This window comes from Nycticebus coucang, chromosome 8 (assembly GCF_027406575.1).
Source record: "Nycticebus coucang isolate mNycCou1 chromosome 8, mNycCou1.pri, whole genome shotgun sequence".
In the NCBI taxonomy this organism is placed as follows: domain Eukaryota; kingdom Metazoa; phylum Chordata; class Mammalia; order Primates; family Lorisidae; genus Nycticebus; species Nycticebus coucang.
The window spans coordinates 59215102-59228986 of record NC_069787.1 but is presented as its reverse complement, the minus strand read 5'-3'; the positions used below and the strand labels follow the sequence as shown (position 1 = coordinate 59228986).

General features: G+C 43.5%; 1 protein-coding gene across 1 annotated transcript in view; it reads right to left on the bottom strand.

The window, feature by feature from the left end:
• GALNT15 (polypeptide N-acetylgalactosaminyltransferase 15) overlaps positions 1 to 13885 on the bottom strand; it is a 318297-nt gene that overhangs the window by 5519 nt on the left and 298893 nt on the right. Inside the window, exons 7-11 of the mRNA XM_053600101.1 lie at positions 10318 to 10485; positions 7787 to 7904; positions 6283 to 6477; positions 1680 to 1811; positions 1170 to 1274 (exon numbers count right to left, since the gene is read on the bottom strand). Of these exons, the coding sequence (XP_053456076.1) occupies positions 1170 to 1274; positions 1680 to 1811; positions 6283 to 6477; positions 7787 to 7904; positions 10318 to 10485 (718 nt within the window). The remainder of the gene's footprint in view (positions 1 to 1169; positions 1275 to 1679; positions 1812 to 6282; positions 6478 to 7786; positions 7905 to 10317; positions 10486 to 13885) is intronic.

Genomic DNA, 13885 nt, shown 5'->3' with positions numbered 1-13885 from the left:
GGCATATCACATCTTAGTGTTTATGAAGAAGGGGTTTCACCTTATCTAGTTTGCAAGATTGCTGGACCTCAGCCTAAAGTCCTTGCTAATTTCTCAAAACAAAAACAACCCCCTCCTCCTCAAAAAAAAAAAAAAGATGTAATATTTTTTTTCGCACAAAGGAGGCTGCATTATCCCCAATCGTAGATGAGGGAAACCCAACTTGGCGAGGTTAAGAAGCCTGCTGAGATCACACAGCTTAACAGTGGGGGAACTTAGATTGGAACTCGACTCTTTCTGACTGCCAAGCTCAGATAAGTTGCATCTTCCCTATGTGTCCTCCGGGTCCAGAGCCTGCACTGCAAAGCACAGCCTGGGTCAGCCTTCTTTTCAGGGCTGGACCCAGGCCACCTAGGTATGTCTTTCTCTTGCTTGCAGGATCTCTGGTCCTCACCCTCCTCATCTGTTGAGTATCTCTAGGAAATTGTCCCTTGTTGTTCATTTTTAGCAGGGGCCTTTGGGACAGAGTAACATAAAGACCACTGTCACAGCCTGAAAGGAGGAAGATTTTGGGACCGGATAAACATTCCAGGCCATCATCCAAGTTGTAAAAAGAAATGGACACCTCCCCCACCCCTAGGCCTCAGCTATTATCAATGGAGGCTTTCTACCACTGTGGGCAGGTATTCCCATGGTGAAATTTTGAATAGAAGAAGAAATATCCCAAGATCTATCTTGGGATCCTTCCTATCTTGGAATCTGTCTTGGGAGACCTTCCTAATTCAAAAGGGCCTGCATGGATGTTGCATCTAGGTTCTTACCCTGATCTGATTACCTTCAACTTCTCTTCAGACACTCAAACCCTGCCTGACCCTGGAGACATTCTAGTCTGCAACCTCAATTTCTTTACCTGTGAAATGAAAGAGTTGGCTAAACAGTCTCTCCATTTCCCTCTAGCTAAGATGCTCTTATTCTCTGATGATGGTCCATATCTGTGCTTACAGCTAGGGAGGGGTTAGCAGAGCTGTGATGGGCCATCAGAGTGGGGGATGTGGGCAATAAAGGGGCATGGGACCACAGAAAGGAGATACATGTACCTCAAAGGGAAGTACAGAGCATCCCAGAAAAATGTTACCACCTTGCAAGTCTTCCTTGGGCTATTATCTATCCTAAGAAGTCTGACCACCCACCTGTTCTTGCCGGCTGTCACTACAAGGAGCCAGTATCATGGGACATCCCACGATATCTCCTTCTGCCTGGCAGTCCACACAGAAGCCAAGTCCAGTGTTGTGGAGCTGAAAGTAGAAATCCACACAGAAGTGATCCCAAACCTCTATTGTAAAGATGCCTTAGTCAGGCACCATTTCTCTCCTTTACACTCTGGAGTGCGGCCCAAGGTGCATTGTTCAGGCCACAATAACCAGTGGGGTCAAGCTGAAACTCCTGATCCTAAGGGACTATACATTCTGCCTCCTGAAGGAGACAGGCCACATCAGTCATGGTGAGGAGCCCTGGGATGGATTATAGAGCAACCCAGCCCCCTTCTTCTGGCTGAATGGAGGCAGAAGATGGACTTAAGGTCTTTGAGGCCCTGCTGAAGTTATGACTGATTGGCCAGGGTCATGGAACATCTGAACATCCATTTTCTGTCTTGAGAAACTTCCCTCATTCCTCCCCATTCTCCCTGGGTCATGCCTTGCCTTTCCAGAGAACCTTGGCCTGTGCTCAGATGGATATAGCTCAGGGTAGATGTTGGCCAGAAACCAGTGGAACGTCCGACAACCCAGTCTCCTTTGCAACTGCAAGCGTTCCATGCAGTCTGGCTTCTCAGCCTAGGGGAGGAGAGAGACACCAGTAAGATGGTGAAAGCTTATTAGGACAGAATTCAGGTGGTGGGGGAAATCAAGAGTGGCTGGGAAGAAGTTGAAGGATCATGATGAAAGAAGGGGCCAAGACCATAGTTCCCTAGGGCTGTAGATGGTGGTAGGGTGTGTGTGGCATGTGTTGGCAGAAGAAAATTTGGAAGGGACAGAATAGGATGGGTCTTCCCTAGAGAGAGTTGTAGAAACAGCAAGATTGTGAGTGTTATCATTCTCTTCTCCCAGGCCCTCAAGTCTTCAGTCTACAAAGACTCTGATGTCTGTGCTTTGATGACTTTTCTGTGGAAATTGGCAAAATGGTGGGGCTTTGCACCTGGGTTATGTTTTGTGGAACCATAATGGCCCTCAGGGACCCAGAGGCAACTGAGATAAAGTCAGTTGGGAAATTGTGGGCTAGGGGTTGGGACAAGGCAAGTTTATCTTTCTTCTCTAGGAGCCATTAATGAAACATTCTTTTGGATTACATTGCCCCTTCTCCTTGAGATCCTCCTTTAAATAGAATTGTCCTAGGATGGATATCAAAGTGAATCCTTAAAAATAGTATAAATAAATGTTTTGGGTTGGATCAATGATATGAAGAAACTTATCCAGATGTTTAATACTAATCTTGGATATTTTCAGGAAGAGAGGTTCTAAAGTGGGGTTGGAAAGACCAAAGACAATAAAAGAGATAGCTCTTTCTTTCCTGGTGTCGGGGGAAGAGAGACAGTCATGTCAAAGTTCCACTTGATGACCTCTGAGTAGCAACAGGACATGGTCCAACAGGCTATGCGAAGTGAGTTTGGTTTGATTCTGCTTTTCCCCTCTTAGTCTCCTCACAGAAATGTTGAGAAGAGTACGATCTAAGTGTGCCTTACTGAAATCCTCTCTGTACACTTCATGAAGCATCATTCCATGAGCACCTGTTTCAGGAATTCCCCAAAAGCTTATTAAACCTGTAGATTCAGTTGGTTGAGTTGGAGACCCTGAAATCTGCATTTTAACCGTTTCTCCTGGTGAGTCTTATATAAAAATTTTAATGGTTTTTTCGCATTCTTAGAATTTATTCAAGACCTCCCCAGTCTGTCCCTAGGGTTTGAATTTTCTACCAAAGTGAAATATTCCTTCATCCAAGTTTCATCACTTTCACTTTTCTTGGTGATGATATACATTGGTAAATCTACCCAATCCTTAGGAGTTTAATATCAAATGAGGGGTGGTGGTGGCAATGGATTTTCCCTTCTGTACGACTATGCTTGAGAGAAGAGAAAACAAGGGAATTTCAACTTCCCCAACAGTGAAACTCTGGCCCTGTCTTTTGAGTACCCAGGATTTCTGTATCTCAAAATCCAGATGAAGATTTGGGGGTGGTGGGGAGCGGCATGGAGGGATAGGAATACTGAGATCAAAATTGTGTTTTAGCTGCTTACATTTTATTTGTTTTGTTGTTGTTGTTGTTTATCAGGCCCAGGCAAGGCTCAAATTCACCCTCCCTGGTGTCCGGGGCTAATGCACTAACCACTGAGCTATAGAAGCCAGCTTGTTTAAATTTTAAAGTACATGTGTGCCAGCAAACACCTTCAGGAAGACAGACATGTCACAAAATCTTGAAATCAAAATAAGTAATAGGATATTTCCAAAACGTATATTAATGGAAATGTTCAAAAGAGAGAACAAAAAAAGGGATTCTTCTGCTAAAGTTCTTCTTAATGACCACTAGGGGTGCCATTCTCTTTGCAAAAGTCATCGAATGAAAAAGAGGAATATTTGAGGATCAGAAAATGGACACCTAAATGGATAAAATAAGATAAAGGTATCTCACCCATAGACTTTATGAACGTAAGCATTGCATTTATTTGGTAGTTTATATTCTCCAAAGCACTTTTTTACATTTTATTTTCTTTTATCCTCATAACAGTACTTGAATTCTCAGAAGCTTCTTGCTCAGAGTCAATAGTTTATCAGAGTCAAAGCTTGGTCTCAGGTTTAATGATTTTTTTATCATCCATATATTACATCAATGAATATTAATGGAGCACCTACTATGAGCAAAGGGTTTGACTATGCATTGGAAAATTCTAGGAAAGCAAAAAAGTACTGTTCCCGCCTTTTTCAAGCTTGTAAGTCTAAGAAATATTTATTGAGCACCTTCTCTGTACCAAACACATCCCTGTCTTCCCCCAAATTGAGACAACCATACAGGAGAGCTTCATCATCTGGAAAAGGGTGGGGGTCTACATTCGAAGATTAGTATTTCCAAATGTTAGGGAGCTCAGAGGGAGAAAATAAACTGTAAGGTTGAACTTCTGGTTCTCACCTTACTTTTCTTTAGCAACTCATTCTCTCATGGGGCCTCAGTTATCTATTTCATAGTTATCTATTTCATAGAATATCTATTTCTTGTGATCGCCCAAGCCCTAGGAAATCCTGCAATCACCAAACTGTTGAGGAAAATTGGATTTTCTCAAAAGTAGACCAGTCAGGCTCTAAAAAGGCAGCATCGTGCTGGTTCCCAATTTCTATAATTGCCTGGAGCCAAGTGTACATTCACAGGCACTTCTAATTACACCAAGAATTGTGAGGAGAAGTTTGAAGTTCTGTGAATTATTTGCCTGCTTTGGCATTAGACTGGCTACAGCAAGCATACCATATTCTAGTTAGCCTGTCTGGCAGAAGGTTAGTCTGGTGCATAAGCAATTATGCTATAGTTAACATTTCTCTAATAGTTTTGTATACATGCAGTCTGTATCAACATTAAGCAAATGTCCTCTGAAAGTGAAGAACAAATAAATACTGAATTGACAATCCAAGAGAGAAAAGGAGATGCTTTGCCCAAAAGACAGCCAAGAGATTAAAGACTAGAGAAGCTCTGTGGACCCCTGTAGAACTCTGTACAATACCACTTACTCCCCATTGCTAATGGGATAAAGTCTAAACTGTTTAGCCTGACCCTCAAGAGCCCCAGAATATTCCCCCAGCCATTCCTCTATAAGAGCTAAGCTGAGCAGGAGTTACCCAATTGATAATGCACTGTTTGTTGACATTACTTAAATGTTTAAAATTTTTATTTTTCTGTGGATTTTTTTTGGACTCTTTATATATATATATTGAGGGTAGAAATACAAGTACTTAAGGGAAGAGTCATATCTTGACGTGCTTGCATTGCTAGAAATAATTATTTAATAAGCTTAAAACCAACATTCAATTGTTTATTATAAGTTAGAAATTGAATTAAGAAAATGATTGCAGATGATGGGCAAAGGGAACAGAAACAGAAGGGAAGAGTATCAGAGAAAAGCAGGTACACATTCAGACTATAGGACCTATGCTGAGAAATTCAAAGTCTGTTCCAAGAGCTACAGCTTGAAGTCTGGCCTTTTAAGACAAACAGACTGTCTTGCTGGAACTTAACCCCTCCCCCAGCGAGACTGGGCCCCAAGGTCTTTGGGTACTGAGAAGCCAGGCTCCTGAAGGTGGACCACTCTCTCAGAGGGAGTGAGCTCAGGGAATTGGGAAGATATATGAGAGAAGGCATAAGGTGCTGAAATCAGCACAAACACTTTGATCTATAGGAGAGAAAGCATGTATGGCATGGCATCCGACTGCCCACAAGGCTTCCCAGGGGCATAATTGCTCATCTTGGGGTTTGTATGCAGGGTCTAATTGGGGTCAGCTTTGATGTCCTCCACCTGGATTGTGTTCCTATTCCAGACTTTGTTTGCATAAGGACCAAAAGTAACATAGAGTGATAAAAGTAAGAAGTGAATCAATTCAATTAAGGTAGTTAATTAAATAGTTTGGGTGGAAAATGCAAGCCCAACAAGTACCATGACATAAGGGTTAAGCCTCTGCCCCTTCCCCCTTTAATGTCTGTATATAAAAATGGAGCTAGCCCAGAGTGAGGAGCTATTCCGTGGTCTTTACTCTTGCTTGGATGTGATCAGTCCCCCAACCAGCTCTTTAAAAAACTTTCTCTTTGTGTCTTGACTATTCATTTTTCCCTCATCCTCTTGTCTACACCAGCCACTGGGAATGGACTCACAGTATAGTTTTAGGGCTGATCCCCAACAATTTTTATACTTAATATTACTTCATGTCTTAATTTCAGAGCCATGAGTACGTTGCTCAGCATGAAAGGGCTCTTGGAGACCTATCTCACTGCTTATCAGTGCCAGTCTCGCCTCTGGCCCTGTGGTAAAGGATCACATCCCATTCATGTCATCCCATAGATACCGGGGAGTTTCAGGTCAAGGCCAGCTGTTATGTCCTGTGGAGTGGCTGGAAGAGACAAAGGACAGCCCCACCAAGTAGCACAAGAGGAGCCACTTGAGTGGGACAACTCTAGGGAAGCTCAAGCCAAAATCTTTTATTTTCACCTCCAGACAGAGGCGAGGACCCTCCCTGGCCCAGCTGGGCACAGAGCCCCACCTGGCTCTCCCTTTACCTTGCTCAAAGAGAATGCTTCTGGGCTGTGCCTGTAGAAAGTTTCTTTGAATGACCCCAGCCAGGTCTCAGCAATGCGAACTTTGTTCCTCAGGGCAGCCTCTTGGTTAAGGGGGGCAGAGGCATCCTGATTTCGGTAGATGTGTCCCACCCGAGAGCAGGGGAGGATTTCCACAGAGCCTCCACAGAGCCAGGCCTGCCAGGAAGGGAAAAGATAAACATGTCTGCCTTCCACTTCCGTGAACACCTGCCTTTGAAGGACTGGCAAAATACACAGGAAATCATGATTACAAGTTGGCCACGATAATAGTCCTCAGGGTGGTGTAGAGTTTCCAGTTCTGAGAGTTGTGGACAGGGGAGTGAAAGGTGTGAAAGATGGGAGTAGTTGTCTCAGGATGAACCTGTGGGACCAGGGGCCAAACCCGTGTAACTGCCTGAACATGCTGCCCTTGGACCACATGCACAGATCAGGCACCTGGGACATGGCTTTGTGACCCGGGTGCTTCCTTTGGGGAAGATGCCCCGAGTGGCCAGGGAACTCCGAAAAGCTTCTGAGGTTCTGCTACAAAGGCCCCAGTTTGCGGGGAGATAAAAGCAGACTTCTCTGAAACATAGTCTTTCCTACTTCAAGAAGGTTCCTTCTGCTCCCCACTGACACCTCCTCCCACTCCCAAATGCCTAAAGTTTATTTGGCCGGAAGCCTTTCCTTCCATACTTGGGACTGACCGGCAAAGTGAAAGCGATCCTAAGATAGCACTATCTGAACTGAAGCACACTAAGGCTGGGGCTCCCGAACTGTGTGGACCAGCAAACTCTTATGGCTACGTGAGATAGGGTACGTTTTTGAGAGAAACAGAGATATCTGTTAGACTTTACAGAAACTACTTGTGTGCACTCAAGGTAATTCATGCTTTCCACTTTAAATAGCTGCACTTTTGATGATGAATGTCTTTATCAGATAAGGTTTCTGGAGGTTGATTTGATGACAAGGCAAATATCATGCTAAAATCAATGCAAAACAGGAAATCAGAGTGGTGGTGTCCAATTTGATTCTGAGATTTGAGAAGCCATGCAGAGCCCAACAGGTGCTAAGTTGTTAGGACAAATACTAAGTTGTTTGGACCAAACTACTCAATACACAAAAGTGCTTGGTATTGTTTTGGCCTATGGGTGCTATGAAAATTTAATGAGACACTAAGGGAAAGGAGACTATTCAAGAACCTCTGGAGTGTCTGCTTTGAGTTGTAAATGGTTGACATCACGCCCTTTCCTGATGGCAGGTTGTGAGAGTTGAGTTCATGAGGATGCTGAGGGTGAAATTAAGCCTGGGTGTGAGAGATGGGAGAGGAGAAGAAAAGGGTTGTTTGGTACGCCATATGGGGTGACTCTATAACTTGCCTGCAGCTTCATCCCATTATAGGGACATTTCTAGTGGCCACATCCAAGCTGTGACCACACACACTGCACCAGAGACCACCAGTGTCCTCCCTAGGTCTAGGACATACCTTGAAAGACAGTTCGAGGTTTTCTCCACCCTGCAGTGACATGAGAGAGTCGTACGCTCCAGTGTTTTGGAAGTAATGTCTGTCCATGGCCACCACCTCTCCAGGCACCACAGGGCTCCTGCACAGAGAAGATGGTCAAGAGACAGAAGCATGGCAGGCAAGGGGGGATGGGACTTCCCAGGGGAGAAACTCTGGGTTCAGATAGACGGCAACCGTTTTAATTGCAAGACTGGAGCAAAGTGATAATGTCAGAAATCCCAGTGTTTTATGAAAAGAGAGCTATGGTTTCCTGGGCTTTTTATAACCCAACTACCCTTCCTAGGAGGGACCCCGGAACCATACATGAGACTCCCCTACTCTCTGGCTTGAGTCCCTCTGGACAGATGTGTTAACCAAAATAAGATACCCTAAGGAGGAAGCATGAGGCCTGGACAAAGGGACATGGTCAGGCTATTTCTTCTTCTCTTTTCCCTCAGCCTCTTCTGTTTCCTTAAGGACAACCCACCCTCTCCCCAATTCTGAGATAAATCTGCCAGGGACTCTGTTAGTAGATAGGTATCTACCTGCCCTGGGGAAAAAATACATGACTTACAGACACAGGAAGCTAGAAACCCTGAACAAGGAAATTAAGATGACAATAATATCTCTCAGAAGGGGATAAACAAGAAGAGAATGGTTTTGTTCAAAAACAAATTTTAATGCAGCCAAACTCTGGGCGTCTCAAGATATAAATAACCCAGAGTTCAGATTTTTTTAATTACCAAGGACATAGTATTGCACTAATGAAACTATTGGCCTTTAGGTTATTAAAAAATACCACGCTGTACCAAAATACTAAAAACTGGTATTGTAATGACTATCTGATACAATTTCTTCCAACTCTGCCATTCACTATTTATAATACCCTGGGTGAAATGTGTAACCTTTCTGAACTCAGTTTTCTTACCTCTAATTGAGGACAAAATGGTGTTTTATAATTGGGGCTTTAAAGGGATAAAAAATACATGTACAATATCTGAAGTGCATAGTGCTCTCATGCCACATTTTTTTTTTTTTTAGACATTCTCACTCTGTTGCCCAGGCTAGAGTGTAGGGGCATCATCATAGCTCACTGCAACCTCAAACTCATGGACTCCAGGATCCTCCTACCTCAGCCTCTAGAGTACCTGGGACTACAGACACCCACTACCATACCTAGCGAATTAAAAAAAATTTTTTTTTCGCAACATGGTCTCGCTATGTTGCCCAGGCTGGTATGCCGCGTTTTAAATGCTTACTAAATTTTGATATTACAGGTTCACCATTTCTTCTCTGACAGCTATGGGGCCAATGTGCTTTTTGATGCAGAATCTTTTGGATTTTATAAAGGGACACACATCAGTGACTACATATGAGCCCTAGGAGGGTCTGGGCCAGCACTCTTTAGTCAAACACACTAATATTTCTTCATTGAAACACTTGAACGACCACAATAAGGCCTTTTATAAAGGACAATGCAGACACCCACGTCAGTTCAGGACAGCTTTTGCTGCCTAATGAATTAATAAAAAATGCTTGGTTCAATTAAATTCAAGAAGTGGAGGGGAGAGGGGTTTTGGTAAGTCCCCACCTACCAGGTACAATGTAGGGGTGTATGGGACACTTCCTGGGTGATGGACTCAATTACAAATCAGATTTTATCTTACAAATGCAAACAATGTATTGCACCCTCATATTAATCCAAAATAAATTGAAAAAAAAAAAGCTTGGTTTTCAGAGCTCTTTGGATTTTGTAGATGTGAATAATATATTTAAAATATAATAATAAAATACAGCCTAGCATAGTGGTGAAACCAGTGGTGTCAGGGGCCTAGCTGTCCCGGTTTTAATTCTGGATTTACCTCTCATTAGCTTTATGATGTTGAGTGACTTTAAAAGTCTGTATGTTCCCCAGAAATCATGGGGGCAGACAACCAACCGCACTGTGCTCTTCAGGAATTCATGTCCCACTGAATCCACGAGCTTAATAAAACATTTGTTGTTTTGTTTGACCACACTGAGTTTGAGGGAGGTGGTTTGTTATGCAGAAAATATCTAGTACATCTACTTCAATAGAATAGTTGTTCAAAAACCAAATATGGGAGAAGCAATCCATAAAATTGAATATATTTGAGATCTGTGATATCTCAGCATTTAGCTGGTGGAATTCTTTATTCTTGCTGAGAAGACCTGAAGCCATGTCCTTCCCACTGTGACCTGTTGCAGAAGCTCGTCTAGATCCCAGCTCAGGTCCTTTCACATTCCCACCTGGGGCATCCACTGATGTGACCTGGATGAGCTTCACTGGACTCCATTCACACAACGTAGCAGCGCTGACACACGCCTGAGAGCCTGGCTGCTTCTCATAATCTTCAAACAACCCTATTAAGTAAATACTATTATTCTCACACAGAATGAGTAACTTGCGTGGAGACTATGGAGCCAGGATTAGACCCCAGACAGTGTGGCTGCAGCATCTGTCCTGAGTAGGCAAAGGTAAGCAGGGGCCTCACCTGATGGGGCTGACAGGGGACAGGAGGGCCTTCCTTTCATGCTCCGGCAGAGGCTCCCAGTAGAAATCCAGCTTCCAGTCCAACACCCCCCGCTGCAGGTCCTTGGAGGGATAATACTGGAAAGTCTTCCAGTCAATCACATCTATGACTGGAGACACCACCCGGCTCCTGGAAATAATGAGGGAATCAAACAAGGGATACGAACCTTTCATTTGCTGGGGGCTGGAAACTTAGTCTGTGCATATCTTGTCCAGTGTGGCAGCCAACAGCTACCTGTGCCTATGGGCCCCCTGACATGTGGTTTGTCCAAATTAGGATATAGAGTAAGTGGAAAATACATACTGGATTTAGAAGACTTAATGGATAAAAAGGAGGTAAAAATCTCAGTAACTTTATACTGGTTACATGTTGAAATGATAATAGTATTTTGGATATATTGGGTTTATTTAAATATATTATTAACATTAATTTCATATGTTTTTATTTTGTAATGTGACTATTAGAAATTTTTAAATTACATATGGGGCTCGTATTTTATTTTAATTAATTAATTTATTTATTTGAGACTATGTCACCTGCGGTAGAGTTTCATGGCATTTTTTTGAGACTATGTCACCCTCGGTAGAGTGCTGGCGTCACAACTCACAGCAAACTCAAACTCTTGGGCTTAAGTGATTCTCTTGCCTCAGCCTGCCAAGTAGCTGGGACTACAGATATAGTCAATGTCTGGCTATTTTTTTTTTGCAGTTGTCATTGTTGTTTACCTGGCCTGGGTCAGGTTCGAACCGCCAGCCTTGGTGCATGTGGCTGGTGCAGTAACCACTGGGCTACGAGCACCGAGCCTCATGTTTTATTTTTATTTTACAGTGCTGTTGTAGAAAATATGTTTTCCATGAAGAATTGGGGCCCATTTTATTAAAACTCTTATCTGTCCCTTTTTCTCTTTCAAAAATTCTTTTAAATTAGCCATAGTATGCACCTTTAGTCCCAGCTACTTGGGAAACTGAGGAAGGAGAATCACTTAAGGCCAGAAATTTGAGGTCACAGTGAGCTATGACTACACCCTGCACCCCTGGATGACAAAGCAAGACTCTGAATAACAATAACAATAACATAATAATACCTCTTTTGACAGCACTGAGAGAGGAATGGGCTTCTAGGCTCAGCTCTCCCACTAATAAATGAGACTGTGTGATCTTGAGATAGCTAGTATGCCTCTCTGGGCCTCAGTTTCCTCATTTGTAAAGAGAAAGGTTGAACTACCTCCCATAAAAGTCTTTCTTGGCTGCAATGATCTTGGACCGTGGTTCTGAACTTTTATAGGGGCCTTTGATCCCTTAGAGAATCAAGAGAAAACAATGTAACCCTCCTGGGAAAACTGACATCTGCCTATGTAGAAATATTTGTGCACAGTGTCAGAGGGTTCATGGAGGGTCTAGTTCTTGTTCTTCCCTATATTATAAAACTTAATTGGCTTCAGGAATCAGGACTGCCAAGTCCCAGAAGTGTCCCTGGTGTTAATGCACATACTTGTATGTGAGCACAGAGTGTCTATAAGCAAACCAAAGTCCTAACTCCAGGTTTACCTGCTCATTTCCTGTTATTGTTGGTGATTATATTTTAATCCCCATTCCTTTGCACAACTTGGATAGATTACCACAGAGAGAGTGAGGTGGAAATTGATATAGGTCAGAAACTTCACCTTTTAACTAAACAGGTGATCACTTAGGTGTACCAGGAACTGCTGTCTACCTAGCTGGTCTCTCAGTCACATTTTTTTCTGGCCCTTCATGATAGTTACTTCTCAGATCTGTAATAGAATGAAGCATGCCCAAACTTAGGGTTGGCTGCAAGGTACTGCGGTTAGAGAATGGAGAGTCCTGGGAGGAGAAACACCAGCAACACTGTGCTTACACTCCCATGGCATTCCACCCCTGCTCCATCACTCCTGGACATAGCCAGGGCTGGAGCAAGCACAGGCCATGCTGCAGAGAAGGCCAGGATGGTCCTGGGATTCAATTATCTGCTTTAATCTGTGGCCCTAAGTGGCTGCCTTTGAATGAGTAGTGGCCTCTGTATTTAGAGCAAGGATTGTGTAAGCTTTTCTTACCTTTTTTGCACTGCTCCTGCTAGAAGACAAGAGATACTTAATCCATCTGGGTCTCTGCTACTTTGGGATGCCCTGCATTGACATAAGAAAACTGAGGAGTGGGAGAGAGCAAGATGGCAGCCGAGTAACAGCTTCCCTGTATCTGAGCACCGTGAGTCTGGGGAGATAAGACTCCAGGCATCTCTGGCTGGTGGGATCTACCTATAATCATCCCATTGAGGATACAGGGAGTCAGCGAGAGACTTCTGGACCCCAAGAGGAAGACAAACACAGTGGAAAACTGGCAAGTGGTCACATGTGTTTGATCGGTGTAATCCCGCTGGCAGCTGTAAGTACAGTAGCAACGAGACTGCAAACCAGAAAGGCCTTACCTGTGAACTGTTTTGGTGTTTTTGGACTTGGCACTCAGTTGAACTGCCTTGGGGAGAGCTTGAGCAGCAGCACAGAAAACTTTGGGCATTGTCTAGGGCCCCAGACTGAGCCACTGAGCCAGACGGAGCTACTAGTGTTTGGCTGTGGGCCACAGGGAGCCATTGTGAGAGAACTACCCCGGCAAGCTCCGCCCTCAGGGTTGCAGAGCAAGGATCGGGTGGGAGCTAGTAACCTAGTGACTGAGCAGCCTAAAGACGAGGACTGAGCTGCCTTAAAGCCTTAACCCTCAGGGGCAGAGTGAGACCGGTTTTGGTACACTGGGTAAGTGGATAGCCACTTGAGCAGTGATCCCAGCGACAAGCACTTTCCTGGGAATGCTTCTGCTTCGCAAGTTTAGAAGTTCAAAGTGCCTTTTAAGAGGGCTGAAGAGAGATTTAGGGTGTCTACCCTGTGGGGTTTGAGAAATCAGCGGAGGCCTCCAGTCATATCAGCATTGTGATGGACATTTCATACCCCAGAAAACCACCAGTTGCCCAGACAATATTCAACAAAATATATATACTGCTTTGTTTTTGGCTTTTTGTTTGTTTGTTTGTTTTTTGTTTATTTTGATGTTGTTTTTTTTTAATATCAACCTTTTTCTGTACAGATTTTTTCTTTTCTTTTTTTTCTTTCGTTTCTTTCTCCATTTTTCTAGTTTAAATACAATTTCCCATTGCTGCCATTTTCAATAACTAGAACATCATTTTTGCTAGTGTTTCTACCCCTATTATTTGGTTTTTCACCCAATTTTATCCCGTAAAGTTTTCTGTTTGCTTGTTTTGGTTTGATTTATAGCATTTTTGTCTTTCCTCTCTACTTGGTGGAGGTGGGGTACTGTGTCTGATCAGGTTAGCAAAGACGTCCTGACCTCAAGGGAACCACCGAACCGGGCACCCCCAGAGGTTGGGATTTTTTTAAGGTGTGTCAAAGTACCCTACTGTACACCTATATTCCTCTGTCTCTCTTTCCGTGTCTCTCTTCTTTTTGTCCATATTCCCTTTTACGCACCCCCTCTCCTTTCTCTATTTTCTTTTCACTCTTTCC